This window comes from Falco cherrug, chromosome 1 (assembly GCF_023634085.1).
Source record: "Falco cherrug isolate bFalChe1 chromosome 1, bFalChe1.pri, whole genome shotgun sequence".
In the NCBI taxonomy this organism is placed as follows: Eukaryota; Metazoa; Chordata; class Aves; order Falconiformes; family Falconidae; genus Falco; species Falco cherrug.
Genome location: NC_073697.1, coordinates 89,624,239 through 89,644,220, shown reverse-complemented (window position 1 = coordinate 89,644,220; position 19,982 = coordinate 89,624,239). Strand labels below are relative to the sequence as shown.

Genomic DNA, 19,982 nt, shown 5'->3' with positions numbered 1-19,982 from the left:
GGCATTTCTAAATTTATCATTATTGCAGCATGTTTTGATGAGGCTCCTAAATTTCTCACCGTCTCCCACTTTTGCTTTTTCTGTTGACTTGGCTAGTCAATATATGTGGTCCTTAAAATCATTACATCTTACTGTGTGGTAGAGTACTCCAGCCTTTTCAGTAACTTCCTGGGAATTTTTTTTTTTTTTTTCTTTCCTCCCCAGAGGATTCCCATTGTGTTTGGAGCAGCACTCTGGCCTCCACTCTGCTCTGTAATTCATAGCTGCAAGGCTGAGGCAGCCTGTGACCAGCCTGCCTTCCCGTCCAAGGTAAGAGTGGAGGGGAGGGCAGCACTGGTGCCTGGTGCTGCTGCCAGTGCTAAATCTTTAATGCTTAGATGCTTATAGGTTTTAAGGTTGGTGCTGAAGTGGCTGGTGCCAGTTCTGACACTTATTTCCTACTGTCTTGCTGCACCAAAAAAACTTAAAGCATCGTTCACGCTCTTGCTGCCAGAGGGGGCTGGGTAAGCCATTTGCCTGCACGTCAGAGTAATGTGCATACGCTTCTGGCAGATGTGGCATGAGCAAAGCATCCCTGGGGTTGGGAATCCTGAAATAAATTTTTTTCTTGCATGGCACAAGCATGCAGGTGGTGGCAGTCCCCTGTGTGGATGGGGCCTGGGCTGGCTATCATTGAAATGAATCGTTTTTTCATAGGCTGGGTTCTGCCATGGAGTTGGTGGGAAGTGTGGAGTCACGCTGGTGGTTTTTCCTGTTTGTAATGTTCAGCCAATAGGAAGGTGTAGATAAATTACTTGCTAAGATGTAAAGCTGAAAAATAGAAATAAAGAAACCCTTAGAAGATGTCCACATAGAGCAGCGGGTTCAAATTCTTGAGAGGTTCTCTCCCCACTTCCAAATTGCTGCAGGATGAGTCATGGCTGCCCCCCCGGTCGGCCTGTGTAGGGGAACAGGAGCGGGCTGGGGACTGGCCTGGCCCACACGGGTGGGATCTGCTGGGACCTGCCGGCTGGGAAGTGTGGAACATCCGTCACATATCTCATACCTTGACTGAGACATTGAGAACTCTTAAAACACTTCCAGAGCAGTAACACCCAGGGTTTCCTTTCCATGGGGGTAAGGACTGTTGAGCAGAGAAGAGGCGTCGGTGCCCGTTTCTCTCTGCTGTGCAGCCTTTCAGGCCACCTCTGTGTGGGGAGGCTGAAACTCGCTGGGGGGGCGTCCAGCCTGGAAAGAAGAGGGTGCTTGAAACAATGCGCAGAGAAAGCCCTCCTCTCTCTCCTCTCCTTCCCTCTGCTCTGCTGCTGTCATTGTATGCAGATCAAGCACAGTGAAAGCCCGTTCCTGTCCCTTGCAGGTCCCTCAAGACACGGCCCGCGCTTCTCGCAGTCAGTGGCCATCTCCTTCGGCCGGTGCGCGCAGTCCCCGCTGGCGCCGAGCCCCCCGCGCCCCGCTTACCGCCGGCCGCCAGGTAACGCTGCCGGGCGCCCGGCTGCGGGCACCGCCGCTCGCTCGGCCTCGGCGGGGCTGCGGCCGAGGGACCCGCCGGGACCCACCGGGGCCGCTCCCGCCCCGCTCCGCCCTGCAGGGGGCGCCGCTGCCGCCGGCTCCGCGCCGCCGGGCTGCCCGTGTCCTGCTGCGGAGGGCGCCGCGGGGCGGGAGCGGCAGCGGCAGCGGGAGCGGGGCAGCGCCGGGCCGGCCGCCACCCCACACGCCTGCCGGGCGCGGCCGGAGCCGTGCGGAGCGGAGCGGAGCGGCGCCCCGAGGGCAGGTGGGTGATGCCGATGTCGCTGCGGCTGGGCTCCACGGTGAGGGGCGGCGGGTGCTCGCTGTGGCAGCGGTCGGGGCGGGCTGCGACTCTCGCCGCGCCGCTCTCTGCCGGTCGGGCGGTGCGGGCGGCCCCGCTGGTGCGTCCCGAGCGCGACGGGCAGCGGTCCCCGGAGCCGCTGCGGGCAGCGACTTCCCTCGCCGTGTTCGCCACGGCCCCGGTCCCTCTCCTGCCTCTCCCGCGAGTTTTGAAAGTGGCCGCCCGCCGCCCTCCCGGCGCTGCCTGGCCCCCCGCCCCAAGACGGGGGCAATTTTTCTTTACCACCGCTTTCCCCCGTCCCGGCTTGGATGGTTTTTCCACCGCGGAGCCGGCACTCGTCTGCACCGTGCTGATTCCCAACTGTCAGTCCCTCGACACACCCCCACACTCCAAGATGTTTGCTCCACGGATCTTCCCTCAAACATCAAGCGCTGGACTTTGCCCCCCTGCACCCAGTCCTCCTCCTAGCTCTTCAGATGATATTTGTGCTTGTGCTTAATCATAAAATAGCGATTCCACAGGAGCACCCTGCATCCTGTAAACTTCTCTGTAGCATTTAACAAAGGAGCCTTTCCGCACACTTTGTAATCATGGTAAGGGAGAACGGGCAGGGACTGAATAGATGGCATTAAACCTGTACGCGCTTTTACCTCATTCCTTGCCCCCTGAAAGCCCTGACCCTGACTCATCTTAGCCAAGCAACTGAAACAGTTTTTCAGCAGTGTCCTTTCTGCTGTGCCTGGGAGCTCGCTAAGCCTTGGTATCCAGCGAGTGCCTTAGTGGAACTACCAGGTACGGAGGGCCTAGCATCCCTGTGCTGGGGGGAGAGGGCAGATGAAGGGAACAGGCTGCCAGGTGCCAGTTGTCTCCAGAGCTGTGGGGAGGATGTGTGTGAAGGCTTTGTACCCTGGCACACAGGGCTCAGGGGCCCTGCTGGGGTAACCTGCCCTCTTGGAGGTGCAGGCAGTCCAACCTGGAAGAGTGCATTAGGCAGCAGGTGTGTTCTCGCTGCTGTGGCATGTGCTGGTGTGTGATGCCCTCACTGGGGATGCTCCTGGGAGGAGATTTTCCTGCACGGTGGTTTGTGTGGTCTGAGAGTCTCCCAAAAGCACTATAGTTGCTTTAATGCCCTTTTATGTCCTGGTGCAGTGTGAGCACGGGGTGAGTTTCGAGTGCAGAGGTGTTGCAAGCTTTGCTATAGCTTGAAAGTAGTAAAGATGGTTGAGCACCCTTTTCAAAACTGCCTTGGGTAGAGGCCCCGATGGAGGAGACAGAAAGGGTTAACTTAAAGAGAACAACATGACTCACTTAGTAAATAGCAGTTAATGGAATTGCTGTAAGTATTTAAAATTATTTTCCTAAGCAGATGGTCAACTATTAGATAACTTGATCTTTGGATGTATTTGTTTTCAGGTTTCTTATCAGGCTCGTAAGTCGCAGACCTATGTAACTCAAGAACTGTAGTAATTGCTAAATTCACCCTGCATGAGAGAAACTTAACAGAGAGAAAGAAAGCATGGCCAGCTCCTGCTGTTAGAGAGACACCCCCCAGAGCATGTTGCCCACGTGAAGTACAAAAAAATTAGATAAAGTGATCAACAGGGATGTGAGAAATATTTCAATTGAATTAGATCTGTGGAAGAAATACCATATTTCAAATCCCAATAAAAAAGTCAATATAAATGTAATCACTTATCACAAAAATACTATGAAAATGAAATCCTGTCTAATGTGGCAAATGGATTCAATTCTGAATTAAACAGGAAAGCTATGAGCCTCTGAATTTGTAGAGAAAACATGTGGGTACAAACTGCAAACATGTATGTGTGTATATAAAATAGAAATGACCTATTCCAGGGTGTAGGGGGAGAAAAACAAAAAAAAAAAAAAAGAGGCAACCAGGTCTCCTTTTTAATGCTGATCATGTGTAAGTTTGTAATTTACACATGTACATAACCTGTCTTGCTTTCCATATGTATCTTTATACATAAAAAATAGAATCAGCATCATCCCGTGCCAGGTCAGGGGATGATAGCCCAGCAATGATGTTTTTAGGCTCTGTCCTTCTGTCAGTGGGTGCAAAAGGCACTAAAGATCCGAGCTGAAAAAGCCTCCCGTCAGGTCTCCCATGTTTGCATTTCTATTTTTGCCGATATTTTAATAGGATGTTTCCATAAGGGCTGCTGGCACTATTGCATTGTGATGTAATCAACTTTTGAAAGCTATTTATCTTTTTTGTTTAATCTTCAATAATGGATTTTATGTAGAGCCATGTGGTTAAGTCCTCTTAAGAACTACTGGGAGAAGCTCAGTCCAGCAGGAGATTTGGAGAGACTGTTTTGAATCTTCACTCTTCCTTTCGGTTGTGTTTCTCTGAAGGGTCTGTGCTGGCTGGCCAAGTACATCCCCTTTGGTCTTGAGGCTGGTAGCTTTTCCATCTGGTGTGGAGGGAAAACCTCCCACTTTACCACTTCCTTTCTGCCTGGGTGACTGATGGCTATATGATTTCTCGTCTATACAGGATGCTTAAGGCTTCACAGATTTTCCACCAAAACACTTATTTTCACTATGCTTCAGCTCTTCACTTTGGTTCGACATTTCCACCCACGTGAGATGGGACAAAGCGTAATGTGGCTAAGTACTCTCTAAGTGTTCTGTGCAGCAGTGAGTGAGTTGTTTTCCATCCAAGGGCTTGTATCAGCATCTCTCTTGGTGTCCTGCAAAGTTTGTCCTTGTCTTCAGCTTGAACAGATTTTGAGCTCTTCTTATTAGTTCTTTCCATCTGAATTGGATGAATAACTCCAGGTCACTCTTGTGTGCTTTCCATCTGAAAATGGAGATGGGCATTAAAGCTTTCTTTTTTGTTGGGCTCTAAACTAAAAACAAAGAGATCTTGAGCTGTGCATCAAGGAATCAGAGAGAATTCTCACAAGTCAATGGAGAGTTACTCCCCTCAACGGGGTCTGGTATTTAGGACCAGAAGGTTTGGTCGCTTCATGGATCAACTTAGTTTTGCAGTGCAGCTGAACAGCCTTGGTGAAGCAACTTGAACACAACAGCACCAGTTCCTTTCCTCCCTGCTCATTTTAAAAAGACAAAGTTGCCTACTTAATGAGGTGCTTGTGTAGCTGAATATTGAGGGTTGGTCTGTTAGGGGTAAAAAACGGACAGGGCAAGAGGATCTGGGCAGATACACAGAAGGTGGTTTAACCTCAGAAGGCTTGAGGTTCCTCTATAGAATTGAAAGATGCTTCCTCCCTCCCAAAGGTTGCATCTGTGTCAGGAATAATTATTGGTTGTATTGCACTTTTTTTTTCCTGAAGTAAATCTCTGTAGATCAGAATGGACAGATGGCACATACAACACTCAGTTATGGAAAACATCCTCAGGAGGTTTTCAAGGTCGTCTGATCCATGCCTCTGCTCAAAGGCTGGATCAGCTATGCTTTTGTCATTCCTGACAGCTATTTCTCCATCCTGCTCCTAAAGACCTGCAGCAGAGACTCCTTACTTTCCTGGCATGCAGGAAACACCCTGGTATCCAGCTTAAAACCTCCTTTGCTGTAACTCAGTCCTCATCCTGGCCACAGTGGGCAACCTGCAGAGGAGCAGCAAAGAGTATTTAGAAGTGCTTCAGCAAATGCAGGTATTTGGTAAATGTGGGTGAATAAAGGTGTGATCTCTGTCCCTCCTCAGCCTGTGTTCTGTAAGGAGCAAATCATATGAAACTTGGCTACCTTGTGCCTGCTATGACCAGAGATCCCTGATGGGGGGTGAGGTAGGTGGGCTGCACTACAGCTCTGTACAGTGATGCAGTTGCAAAGTTAGGATCAAGTTGTTTGGATAAACACAGCAATGAGGTTATGAAAAGAGCTGAAGAGCCACTAAGTGCTTAGGAGAGTTCAGAGAAAAGCCAAATGCAACAAGATGGCTTCGGTAAAACGTACATGTTCAGGGCGATTGCCGCTTTTAGGCAAAAGCGTTAACAGTCTTGCGGCATGTGTTTGAGTGCAAGCTTTGTCCCTTCCTGTTCAGGACGCCTGGGGCTTGATATGGGTGCTATAAAAAGACATCTAGTGCTATGTGAGACATCCTGGTGGGGCTGGCAGAGAATAGGATAGGACCTGAGGGAGGTGCGTGCCTTTCTGAAGTGACAGCAGAAGCTCAGGTGATAGCTTAGAGCACTTCAGACTCACTATCACTTACATTTAAGCAACTAGCTCAAACCTTATCAGTTTAGTTTATAATTTGTTCTGGAGAAAGGGTGCTTTTCGTCATTGGGCCTGTTGGTTGACTATTAAACCCAAAAATTACCAGGTAGCATAAAATACATTGTATCTTGTGTACAGTATATGCAAATGCCACTGTAGAATATAACGCAAGAGCAGGAGTACTGGAGCCTCCATGCCCACAAAGCAGCGGTAAATCTAGTGCCAGGAAGACCACACTTGAAATTTTACGTATGTTTTGGGGCTCCTGCTGATGTTTTTTTTATTTTTATTTTTTTTAAAGTTATACATCTCAAGCCCAAATGAAATAAGTACTTTGTTACAACTACAAATGCAGCAGTGAAAGGCAGGGCTTGGAAAGAAATGACAGCTACAAGACAAATTGCATTTATCTGAAATGATAAGTCAGGGGTTGCATGCAGGAGGTTTATCACTATCTGACAGGTAACAAGATAAAGTCCAGGTGTTACACAGGGATGTGGAAAGACCTGAAACAGGAATAAAGAATACTTTACATAGCATTTTTAGGGAACATTTGCAAACAATGCATCTCTGACAATGGAGAAGTTAGCGAGGAGTGAAACTTCTTGCTGCCATGGTTTGAGCCAGGGACAGGGGGAGGAAAAGGCATGCCGAGGATGAGGGAATCTTCCTGTCCTTCTCTGATACGAGGAGAGGAAAGGGGGGTTTTCCTGAAGCTTTGGAGACGTGACAAATGACATGCTGGGCGCCTGTCTGTATGTTGATTAGCATTTGTGATTGCACTCAAATCCAGGGTGGAAGGCACTCAGGCATTCTCAGGAGGCCCCTAGTACTTGCAGATTGGGGCTGTTTTATCTGCTGGCTAGCTGAGATACAGTGTTCTCTGTCTTCCTGTCCCTTGTGTTTATCCCAGGTGACACTCACAGCGACAGTTGTGGCTCCTTGTTCAGCAGCTCTTCAAGGAGGGCAGGAGAGGGATTGTTCACTGGTGGAGCCATGCAAAGCTCAGCTGAACCTGAGCCAGCGTCAGCTGGGGGTCATGTCTGCGTATCTCCTGGGCAGAGTCCCTCACACGTTTGAGTGAGTAATGGTGCTGAACAGAGGGAAGTGCAATTTGGGCTCATTCCGCTCTTCTAAAGCGTCCCTTTGGGAGCAGTGAAGCTTGCGCTATTTTCCCTGTTAGAAGTTTCTTTCTTCATTAAGTATTCAGACCTCAGATTCTCTCCCATTTTTCTTCTGGTTTTGCTGCTTTGGAGCTACTTTGTTTTGTTTTTAGACTATCGTGTTCCTCTCTCACTTCTTGTTGTGTCGTTGTCGTCTCCCCCCCCTTCCCCCCCCCTTATATTTTTTTCGTATTATTAGGAGAGCATACGTGTTTCTGCTGTCTTTGCCTGTTCTGTAATGTTGGCCTGTTACCTGTATCCCCCTTCTTGTCCTGGGGAAATCCTCTACAAACTGACCTACCATTTCGGTTGTTGAGGTTTCCCCAGAATAGGATTGTCAGGTTCTGGTATGAATCAGTTGTTGAGGTTAAGAAGTAAAGGGAAGTAGGATGTTAAATATCATATTCTGTGGTGATAACAACTTTGGTTTCAGTATGAGATCCATATACTTGAGCACAGACTGGGATTTTCCATAGGAAACATTCCCCAGGATAAAAGACAGCTAGGAGATATATGGCTCTTTAATATGATCTTCAGAAGAGAGACACGTGATTGAAATTTATTTGAATAATTACAGTTTCCATATACGTCTGATCCACAGATCAGTGCCCAGGTTCAATGGGATGATGGAAAATAACATCAGACAGACTTGGGCTGGCACCAGCACCATTACAGTTCCTGAAGCATGTGCAAGGAAGCACGTTGACTTTTTAAATGTTTCTTAAATGTTCTGCAGCCTGGATTTTTGGCAAAAAATGACCTGTGCTAATGGCTACCTGGTCAGGGATTCCTTAAAATATCCTGATTCCAAAAAGTGCTTCCCTCCCAGAAATCAGGCCTCTTTAGCTGAACCTGTTAAGACTGAGGCACCCAACTTTGTCAAACACCTACAAAACATTAATCTTTTGTTTTATGTCACCCTGTGACATATTGCCAAATGCTGATGCAAGCTCTGCTTCACCAGTATGATTCATTTAGGGTTATAACATGGGTAGACATAGAGGATTCTGGAGGATTCGATGTAGTTATGTGATTCTTTTTCTGTGGTACAGCTGTGTGGTGTCAGCTCTTGCAGGATATAGGAAGACAAGAAACCATATTCATGGGCTGAAGACTGGAAAGAGGATTCATTGACAGGTTTTGTAGTCTTTCCTACCCCATTCCTAAAGTGAAGTCTTCCTTTTCCACTGTGTAGCCACAGTACAGCCTAGCTGTATGATTACTGCAGGCAAGAGATGAACACAGTCCACTTGGGAGAAACAACCCTAAAGTCTTGGGGATGTCTGTTTTGGGCACCTTCCTGGGATCCATCTGTGTTTGACTAACATCTTTTGTGTTTGGAGTCAAATGCCACGGTCCCTAAGGAATTCACACTGTGAATCTTCTTTGGTTTATCCTTGTTCAGGAAGGTGTGAGGATCATGGTTGTCATGCATTTGAGAAGTGATTGCAGGTGTTGTTTACAGTTGCAGCTTTTTGTGATCTCTTATTGTGCAAAACCTGTAAAATATGTTTTCATAAGGGAAAAAGGCCACTTCCCAAGTGCGGTAGAAGCATCTCTATTGATGTGGAGTACTTGCTGCTGCTCTCTTTGCCTCTCTTTGCCTTTCTGCTTCCTCTGGACAAGCACACTCACTCATAAACAGCTGGCAAGTCCAGTAATATGTTTTCTAAAGTGATTTGTGAATGGCTACTGGTTCTCCAGTGCAATGGTTTGATGTAGAAGGGGAGAAACCAATGACTGATGACATTTTCACCAGCAGTTGGGTGCTCTCTACCCCAGAACATCAGTGTCTCTGGCCTGAGCAGTCAGAGGAGGAAGCGGGCAGAGTTAGCAGGCAGTTACTTGAAAGCGGATGTGCTTTTACCACAGCACTAGGACTTAAGAAATGAAGAAAGGACTTTTTTAGAGTCCTCAGAGCACTGGCTAAATGCTGAGACTTTGGGATCAGTAAGCAGTGACATTGGAGACTTCTTAATAAATTGGATTATAATTAGGGACTTGGAAAAAAAAATAAGTCACTAAGTACCTCTAGAGAGGCTTGTATTGGCATGGATGACTGTGATAGTGAAAATGCAAGTCACTTTGCAGGAGTGACAGAAGTATGGTGCAAGTCCTAGCAAGGAGAAGAGGGAGGGACAAAGTAAGGGTATGTGGCCTTGAGACATCAGCAGAGCATCAGCACCTCCTTATCCACAGAGGGTGGCAGAGTCCTGAAAATTCTTAAATAACTTTGAGACTGAGACAGAAATGCTAACAGGATGATGAGCTGTGACACAGGGCAAATAAGCATTAGCAAGTCAGGATGAGTACCTTAAAAAATGGAAGAGGGAAAGCTGGAAACAAACTAAGGAGGAAGAAAAATTTTTCTTGTAGCTTTTGCCTGCTTTTGGGATGAAATCACATCACCAGCTTTGTCACGCTGTCCAAATGCGTTTTCGCTGGTAGCTGATTGGCAATCTGAGGTGAAACCGGTTGAATGAAACATACTGGTGCACAGCCTGGGGGTGCAAGGGGCCAGGGCATGCCACAGGGCATGGGAGGAAATAGGGTTTCTTGCATTGGCCGAAAATCAGCCAGTATTGCAAGGCACAGCGAGCACGTGGTCAGTCTCTGTAGTTGAACCAGCCAGCAGCAAACAGCCGGTAGAGAGCAAACGGCAGGCAGTGAGGTGCGCTGTGCAGGGGCAGAGGGAGGGGCGGCTCTGGGGGTGGTCAGATGGGCTCTGTGGATTCCATGTCAGCAGGGCAGGCTCTGTGGAGTTTGGGCCGAGTGCTGCTGCTGTGTCACTGCTTACACTGATAAGAGAAGGGAGCAAGTTGAGGAGGAAGGATATGATGAGCTATGTTAGCAACCCAATGGCGGCCTCACTGCTTTTCATACTGTGGGTGGGTATGAGTCAAACCATTTGGGTGGTAATGGGAGCTTCATGGTGAGTCCTCAGTAATAACCCTTGCTAGAGGGGTCAGCATATGAGCCATGGATGAGCTAATGCAGTGAGCCAGCTTTGCTTTGGCTCAGAGCAGGTAGAATTTGCTCATCTCTGTTCAAGTTGTACAGTGCCTTCATCAGGATAGGGAAGGGCAGCTGGGGAATCATTTTAAGTTACATGGAGAGAGATGGGAAGATTTATATTCCTTCTACTGTAGAAGACAGCATGTTGGTGTAGGCCTGGTACAACAGCATTCCCTGCACTGAGGTAGGGTGAGTTTTTTGTTTTACTGGCAGAGCTTATGCAAGCACTGCTTGCAACCTGCAGAAGGACAGCGCTTGGAGGAGAGAGAGCAGGCAACACAAGACCTGGTGGAAAGCAAACCTGTAGTCAGAGAAGGCAAATAGGCTTTGGGAACAACTGGATAAAAATGCAGGAAAACACACAGATATACCCAATTCTCAACTGCCTCTCTGGAAACTTCATCTAGAAATGAGAGGTGAAGTTACATCTGGAGAGAAGTCTACGCCATTATTTTAAAAATATACCAGAATGGATGCATTAACAATATGATAAATATTTTCAGAGCACATTCCTCCCTTGCCTGTATTCCTCAGTGGGTCACCTCTTCTTGATATCCTGTTTCCTCATTTCTCTTATTTTGTTCTTGAAGGAAATGCTCCTTATGTATGAACACAGCTGGCTTTAGTAGGACTGTGGGGAGGCAAAGTTTGCTTTTGAGTTCTTCCCTCACACAGGAAAGGAAAACTGGCTCCTCAGAGACATTGTGGACGATATTGGCAGTAGTAACTTGTTTCTGGCCATGGTACATGGTTTTAATTATGCTTTCTTACATGTCTGTCTTATGAAAGCTTGGCCAAATGCTCCATTTTTTATTTTTGGAAATGCCACTGTAGGTCAACATCATCAATCCTGGATACAAATGGTTTGCTCAAAAATCCAGCATGTTTCTGTGCCTTTTGGCAATATATCATGATGCTTGCTGCCCAGTGAGACTTTTCTCTAGTAAGCACAGGGGAACCTTTTCCCTTTTGTTTGTTTGTTTGATCTCGCTTATTTAACTGCTGGTCATTCAGCCTTACTTAGTTTTGCCCTCCCTGGCTTTTTGTGACCATTAGAATGGGAATAATTACTGTGAGGGTTTTTTTTTCTTGCTTTTAAACATTTATAACATCCACTTAGGAAAAAAAATGGTCAAATGCATTCTGTTTTAGTCTTCTCTTTCGCTACTGCAATAAAAATTAATCCAATTCTAGCACTTGGGGGGGCAGGAGGCAAAGCTGCAATATTGGTTTTGCATTAGCCATTCCTGTTAGCCAGCCCATCTGTGTTATGACCTTTGCTTGTTGTCCAGTGGGGATTTTGGGCATTTTTGTCTTGTGATTTTTATATGGGGTATACACAGGAGAAGAGACACAGGACAGGCTTGAAAGGGGTGATTTTATTATGCTTTTTGTTTCTATCACTGCTGCAGTGATATGGGTGTCTCTAGTAGTCCTCTAGTTGATAAAGACTTCACACCCCAATTCACCGTGCTTGTTCTTGCTGTGACTATAGCCTCCTTTTTTGGCCTGGACTGCAGCAGAGACAGAAATGTCAAACAGAAATGTTGTCCCCCTTCCCCATTTCTGAACTGACAGACGAAGATCAGGGGCAGTATAGATCTCTGAAGAGCCATTTCTTTTGCCTTTCACAAGTATGTGGAGTGAAGATTTTAAGTCTTGGAGGGCTGCTGCTTTCCTGTACAAGGAGGTGATACCAAGTTTAGCAAAGCTGAAGCCCTCATTTTATTCATAATTTCTGGAGAATATGCAAAGCCAATCCAGAAGCCTTGTTACCCCACTGTAGGGTTTACACTGGCGGAAGACTTCACTCCCCAAATAGAGACAAACTCTGTGCTTCGAAAGATCCTTGGCCACGCATTTTTTGCAGTCAGAGTGTCAGTGACTCAGTTGATGTTTTGAATAAAGTCTGAAGGGTCAAACTGCCATGTGGAGCCCCTTGATAAAACAAGGATTTCCAGGCATCACCACGTTCTTCACTTGTATGGGTGTCCACACAGGCAGGTGTGCAGGACATGGGGCATCTGTAACTTCAGGGAAGGTTGAGGAAAACTGCAAGTGCTCCAGGTACCTGAAAACCTAGAGCATGGTTTGCTGATCATTTTGCCTGCTTTGTTTCACTTGTATCCTTTGTTAACAAAGAGCAATCTAGAGGGAAATAGTCTATTATTAATATTTAATTTCCTCCTATTACTGTAAGCAGATGACCTAAAAGATCATTTAGCCAGCAGCCAATAATAAAGCAAATAGGGGGAACCAGAAAAAGTATGTCTTGTTTAGATGGGTAATGCGTCCTTCCTCCTCTCTTCCCTGCTCCACCCAGCCACATCTCTTCATCCTTTGATAGGAAGCAGGAGTGAGGATGCTCTCTGGCACCATCAAGCGCACTGGCTTCATGTGAACAGTCAGAGGCAGGGGAAGCTGCTCTATGTGAAGTGTTCATAAAATACTGAACTTTCGAAAGGAAACTATTGAGCAACTCAGAAAAATGCTACTGCTGCCTTCCCTCTCATTCTCCCTGAAAGGAGAGCTGTTCTCATTGTTTTACAGCCTGAGTTGTTTTGCAAATTTGTGTACTGCCTCTGAGCAGATCGGTTCATTTATTGTGACTTGATCCTCTACAGTAATGGGGAGAGCCAAAATTTCTTAAAGTCTTTGATTTGAAAGATAGGGAAATTCTCTTTGAGCTGAAGGGATTTCAAAGAGAGGATAAAAACTGACAAGCATCTCCCCCTCCAGGCTTTGGAAAGCAGGAAACAAATGTTTTAGCAGCACCAATTTTTGCTCTTACAGCCATGTGTGAATTCAAGGGTTTTCCCTCAGGGAGTTAGGTAATCTGTATGTGGCTGGTACCTGAGAAGGGTCATGTTGTCAAAAGGAGATGCTAGATTGTGATCTTTGGAATGAGCCTTGATGAAGACTCCCCTGGCCTAGTGAGCTGCCTGCTGCTCTGCTTAGCCCATCCTAAAGCAGACAAGTAGAAACCAATCTCTGGAGCCCGGGGAGGCGGCAGCCTGTCACTTTTGTGCCCACAGACTGTCTTGGGTGCCCTGAGGGCTGCTGATCCCCTAGAGATTTTGCTGGTATCTGTGAGTAGCTGTCAAACTGAAGTGTCACAGACATTGTCATATGTGTCAGTCTGGCATGCAGAGCAGAGGGCTTCTTCCCTGTACCAGTGTGGCAGAGTGTGGGCATCCAAAACTGGGATGCCTGAGCTGAGCCTGAAGGGGCCAAGCGCAGGAAATGAGCTTGTTTGAGGTGGGGGATGTGAACCAAGCAGTGGCCAAGGGCTTGCCTTCATGCTTTGGGTGCTCAGGAGAGAGAAGGGGCAGCACCTTAGTCCAAAGCCAACTGGAGATGCCAAACAAAAGCTTGCTTGGGCTCCAGTGCTGAATAGCTTCATGGGAACGTGCTGTTCAGATGCTTTATTGAATTTTCAAGGAGCAGTTTTTCATTGGGGCTGAAATATGAGAGAGAACAGAGTGTTCCAAGTCACTAAAAATGAACAGAGCAACAGCTTTACAGGTTCGTGAGTGGCAAAAAAAGGTTTATTTAATAATGGGGCAAAGACCGGAACATAGCCCAGGGTATCAAGAAGGAATTAATCCAATTAACAAAATAAAACACGGGCTTAAGAAGAAATACTAATTGTAGCTGCCCAGCAGGTTGTGTGATACAGGTTATTTTTCTTAAGCTTCAAGAAGCTTGCAGTATTGATCCCTCAAGGGCCTGAGATGTTAAATATACCACTTCCCCGGTGAGTAAAACTGATTGTTAATTAATTTTGACTTGTCAGACTTGGTTGCGGAGCCTTTGGATCTTGCATGTAGTAGATGATTCTAAAATAAATTTTGTATTGCCTCTGGATGTATGTCTTCTTCTCCAGGTGGTCTGTATTTCATTTTGTCCCTGTGCAGTAAATTTCTAACCTTATGAGCAGAAAGACTGAGCCTGTTCTTTTTTAAAAGCAAGTTCCAAATACTTCTACAATTAATGATGTGTTGTCACGTTGGGTGAAAGCTATAGTGGGCTGACACTGTGAGAGATGAAGATGATGAGATGAGCGAGTTCAGGTTGAACATGTGAACCTCCCAGGTTGTGGCATCTTCTGTAAGTAGCAGGTGAGGCCTCTGATGTGCCAGGGTTGTGTGGCTAATAATTGCATTTTCTAATGTCAGTGGCAACTGCAGAAGCACTGGTGCTGAAGAAGACACAAAATGCTGGTTTGTTGGGGCTGGGACACCTGCTCAGCTCCAGTCATCTCTCTTCTGAGATATGCTGGCTCTGCAGAACTCTCTAAGGGTTTTCCAGCCCATCTGAGAGCAGAGGGTTGGAAGGACATGTTGTCCTGTCCTGGCATAACATCTCACAGATTGCTTCATAATAAATGGCTAGGGCTTGGGTTGAAGAATCAGGCCACTGTTTGTGAGGCGGGGGATAGTAAACAAGGAACTAAACAAATTCAGAGATAAAAAATTCAAATTTAACATCAGACCATGAAACAGTTGAAGTAGAAACTTAAAAGCTCTGTTGTGTCAGAAAACAGTAAGTGATGGGGGTCATTAAACTTCCTATTCCAGCACTGTGCTTTTTCAGGATACGTGCAGAGCTGTAGGCAATTCCAGTTTTGTCTTTGTGCTGAATGATTAGTATATGGGGGAAAGACTATCCGAGTAATTTCACTTCAATCCTCTTCACTGAGGTGTATGTGGTATGAATATGAGGGGCAAGAACAACGTAGCAGGACTTTAAGTAGATCTCAGCGTCAGGTTTAATGTGACCAGTTCTCAGGCTGACTCCTTTCAAAAACCAGTTACTTCAGTTCTTTTGACTTCATCTCAGAGTAACTTGTCAGGGTGTTTATGGTGGTTTTATTTTACATAGCAGTTGTTTTGGCCCAAGGATGTCACAGTAGTTTGTTAGTTTTTTCTTAATTTGTTGTGCCACTGGAGTTTGGTCAGGAGCTTGACCTGCATGGAAACATGTGAGAATGTTCAGAAACAGAGGGGTGTATGCTTCCTGCTCCATGGCCAGAGTATTACCCCCTCACTGTCTTACTGCCATGATGCCAAGGGACATGGGAGCTTGCACCCACTTCAGAGCCTTCAGGCACAGCCATGTGTCATACCCCTGACAGGCACACACACTGTCTGTCTCTTAACAGGCCTGTTTTGCCCACTGTTTCCCTTGTTTGGTTGGGTTTTTTCTTCCTACCAACTTTTGCCTGTCCTGTTTTTCCCCTTTCTTGCTCACACACATGCACAAAGCACTGTTTATTTTTCATCTTGTCCTTTCTGTTTTCTCTCCCTCCAGATTTTCTTTATTTCTATCTTATATTAATTCTAATCCCCTCCCTGGAAGCCAGGCTGGGAGGGGTTAGCTTCCAGCATCACTGCCTTGAAACGAACCTATTGGGATTTGTAATGGACAGTCAGATGCTAGCAGAGCGATGTAGGAGCGTATTACTGACATCCCTGAAATTCAAGAAAGTGGAAGCAATCTTCAGGTCAGCAGAAAAGCAGAGTTTGTACTAAAGGAAGATAGGCAATACAGAGACTTCTTGGGGTTTTTTTGTTCTTTAGAAAAGATTAAATGGATGATTTTTATCTTCCTTTTAACAGCTAGATCACAAACTAGTATCTTCTGTTGATTTCTTCCACACAAACCAAACCAAACACATAGACAAGATTGCTGAAGGTAGAGAAAAAGCTAGGTCTTTGAACCACGTCCAAACCACCAAGAATCATTCACTTTCCTTTCAAATGCAGCATTAGCAATAGAGCTCTAAATCAATGAAAGGTCTAAAATTAGATTATATTCCTGAGATCAGATGTGAATCACAAGTTAATCATATTTTCTTTTATTATCACTGTCTTTACCCTTTTATTTTATCCTGAGAAATTAGGTTTCTGACTTGAAAACTGAGTAAACTGTGAAGGCATGAAACTCTGCTGGGTTGGACCATACTAAATCACCTGTGGAGGGAGCCCCAAAAATCTTTTGGTTTGGAGGTTCATGTTGCATCCAAAACTGAGCTGAAGTGATTTATCAGTTAGTGCAGTGTGTCCCTCTCTTCCCCAGCCCTCTGATGTTTCAAGTAGCTGTCTTCTTAAAGTAATGAGAAAATATTGCTGCAAAATCTTGCTAAAAAAGATTAAAAACCCCCTCTGGAAGTGACAGGGTAGGACAGCAAACAGTTTATCTCTTGACTGTGGCACAAAGCTCAGGGAAATGTATTCTTCATTGCTATGATTTTAGCTGAAACTGGTGAAGTGCTCCCATGTCTGAAAGCAGAGGTACAAGATGACCTGCAAGATCAGTGTGCGAGTGAAGCTTGCGGGCATGTAGGTGGTATGTATCTTGTTCATATGAAACAGCAGCTGTAGGGACTATGATTCCTTGCAAGCAGCACCAGCTTCAGTCCTAGATTTGTGTGGATGATACTGCAGGAACACGAATGTATACTTGAGAGATGATGTTGGTATTTGTGCCTATGTGTGTGTTTCTAGGGGAAGTGTATGTTGCTGGATGTGATTCTGGCTGGTTGTAGTCGAAGAATGATGCTGACCTGAATCTGTAGATGCAACAAGCACTATGGGCAAGACAATGGCAGGTATAATGGATAAATTGTTTGCTTATAGGATAAAGATTTATGTGAACAAAAATTATGGTGTTGCAGGAGGGGAACCTGCAGAGACCCTTGCAGAGTATATGTACTCGGAGAAAAAATCCTTGAAGATGTCACTGTCTGACATACCTCAAACTATTCTCCCTGCTGGTGATCGTGTTCCAGTATCTGTGCACTTGAGGGAAAGACTAGGTATGGCCACAGAGTGGTGACCACACGCCAGCAACGTAACCCCCATATGAATGAAGGTTCGTGTCATCGCGGAGCAGCGTATTTGTGCAGCACACTTTTGTGGCAAAGTACACAAGGGTGGGCAGCACCTGATGGCTCAAGTCTTGTGTTTGTGATCGGAGGGAGACAGGTGTATGTAAGGAGGCTCCTCCACCTTTCCTCCCTGCAGCCACAGCACTTGCCAAGGCATAATTAGTGGGGCTCTCATGTTTCAGGGCAGACTATCGAGCAGCTGCTGAAGTGCCAGCTCGGTTAGTAGCATGGAAAACAAAATGTCCCTTGTTTCTCATCACCACTGTGAATTACTGCCTTCCTGAACCTTGGGGTTGGCTCTGCAGCTTTCAGGATAGACAAAATGTGAGATTTTTGCCAATGATGTATTCTTCTAGGTCTGTTTAATATCCATTATCAATTTAATGTGCCACTTTAATGAGATTTTGCTTTTCCCATCTCCTCCACAGAGCTGATTACTTAGCGTATATGGTCGGTGTTTGGTTTGTGTTTTTTTTTAGAGGAAACTACAAGTGAAGAAGTTGAATGTTTGCTTCAGCTAAAGAGACGATTTCCCAAGTCCTAGTGGGAAAAGGTGAAGAAGAGAACCAGAAGATGTTGCTAGTAGGTATGTACATGACAGGAAGCCATGACTAGCACCGTGATTGTCACAGGAAAGAAAAAGTCACAGCCGACGTGATGCTACCATAAAATACAGTTTCTGTGTCATGTTGCCTGCTGGACTTTGTGGCCTGGGGAGCAGTGTATGTCTATGTGAGGTAATCTCCTGTCCATTCATCTGCTGGAGTTTGAATTCTGCATCTGGTTAATCCACTTTGCTGGAGTTGGCAAGCCCTGTTTGTTTTTTTCTTGGCACCCGCTACTGTAAAGATCGTGAACAGCTATGGGGAGAAAAGGTGGTGTGTAAGCAACCTTCACTGGCTGGCAACAGAGTCCTCTTCAGCCCCCAGGCAGCTTTGAGGTGTCTTGGCTCTTCAGTGCTCTGCAGATATGAACGCTGAGCTTTTCTGGCACGTTCTCACATCAGCCTGGTCGTTCTCACCATGCTAGTACATGGGAAAGAAGACTTCCTCTCAGATGTAGCTTACATCATCCTGGAACTGGTCATTGCAGTGCTGGCCATCCTGGGGAACATCCTGGTCTGCTGGGCAGTCTATCTGAATAGTAACTTGCAGAACGTCACCAACTATTTTGTGGTGTCCCTGGCTGCTGCTGACATTGCCGTGGGTGTGCTGGCAATCCCCTTTGCCATCACCATCAGCACTGGCTTCTGTGCCTTCTTCTATGGCTGCCTTTTCATTGCCTGCTTCGTCCTGGTCTTGACTCAGAGTTCAATCTTCAGCCTCCTCGCTATTGCCATTGACAGAATCATTGCAATCCGCATACCCCTCAGGTAAGCATGGATTGGGCTGGGTGGGTGGAGCGGGGCTAGGGTGGGGAGGGATGAACATCATTAAAAACAGCGTATCTGGAGATGAATTGAGGGAGGAAAAGTTAAATGAGGATCAGCACTTTTCCTGTTGTAATTTGAAAAAAAAAATTCTAGGTCTTGAAGGCTGCCTTGGCTGCTGGATTTTCTGGTCGCTTCTTTTACCAGTTCCTTCTCTGTCCTCACATGGTGTATGCCCATGGCATTGCAGCAGGGCTGCCTAGGAGCTGCCATTCCATATGTAGACAGGATTATGCGGTCATCTCAATAACCTGTGCTCTGAGCTGCAGCCAACAGCACCAGAAGCATCGCTGTGGGAAACTGGAGCTAAAGCAACACGTGGTGGAGGGCAGAAAGGGGTGGAGGTCAATTTGTCTCCTTCCCTGCAGGGAGAATGGGGGACTCTGCCTGCAGTGGTAGCAGCAAAGTTGTGGAGAGTGTGGATGGGGGTTTTCTCTTGGGGGCCCATTAAATGTGGAGGGAGGAGAAGCAGCAGGCTATGAAGAAATGGGCCTTAAGGAAGATTTGGACTAGCTTGGGCACTGCCTCTGGAAGCAAGGCAGGTATTAGGGCAAGGCAGAGGCTTGTCTCAGCCCAGACCTGCAGATGGTTATTCTGTGGTCTCTGGAGTTTAAAGGAAGAAAAGGTCATTTCAGTATCGGAGCTTGAAAGCTGAACATGACGAGCTACTACTTTATGTGCAGCTAGGGAGGCTGATGTGGGACAAGGGGAAGTTTTGCATCATGCGCAGTGGCTGCTACTCAGTTCAGTTTTCCAGAAGCATGTTGTTGTGATGGGACATATCTGACCATGGGTTCAAAGCAGAATTTTGTTTTGTGGACTGGCTTTGAATGCTTCCAAGTCATTCAGTAAGCTCGAAAGGTGTAGAGGAAGCCCTGGGAGAGGCCAGTGCTGGCGAAGTGTAGGAGTCTCCTTCCTTCCTGTCTTGTCCTTAGGAGGATGCAGCACACTGTCAGAAATGCTTGCTTCCTATCGTGAACAGCAAACATGACTGCAACAATGGAACTAGTTTCTGATTGTTGTGCTCTCAAGTTTGAGTTTTTGGACATCCTCACTCCTGTTGAGCTTAAATCACTTGTGTTGATCTGTGCAATATAGGTTTGTCTCATGTGAATACTTTGGCCATCCAGCACTTAGTTCAATTAACACAAACCTCCCATTCAAAAATAGAAAGCATTCTTTTCCCTAGAGCTGCAGAAATTACCTTTCCATGTGGACCAGTCCAGCACAGTCTTTCCTGAAGTTTTGCCTCAGCAAGCTTGTACTGCTATAACATTATTGTTAATTGTTGGTTCCCAAACCTACAGCCATACCTGTTAACAGCAATCTACTTTTGATGTAGTTGTAAGGAGTAGCTATTTGATTCCATTATGGAGAAAACTCTATTAATATTAGTTACCTATAAATTGGACTGTTTCCACTTTTCTACAGTTCTACATGTAGATGTTTTCCGTTTATAAACCAAA

General features: G+C 46.2%; 1 protein-coding gene across 5 annotated transcripts in view; it reads left to right on the top strand.

Annotated features, from left to right (window-relative positions):
- Positions 1–1,597: 1,597 nt before the first annotated feature.
- The window catches only part of ADORA2A (adenosine A2a receptor), a 30,472-nt gene continuing 12,087 nt past the window's right edge, over positions 1,598–19,982 (top strand). Inside the window, exons 1-4 of one of the 5 annotated variants that reach the window (XM_055712089.1) lie at positions 1,598–1,771; positions 6,931–7,097; positions 16,705–16,808; positions 17,567–18,459. In XM_055712089.1, coding sequence (XP_055568064.1) covers positions 18,110–18,459 — 350 coding nt within the window. In that variant the 5' untranslated portion in view covers positions 1,598–1,771; positions 6,931–7,097; positions 16,705–16,808; positions 17,567–18,109. The other 4 variants (XM_055712097.1, XM_055712082.1, XM_055712102.1 and 1 more) reach the window with 4 other exon arrangements.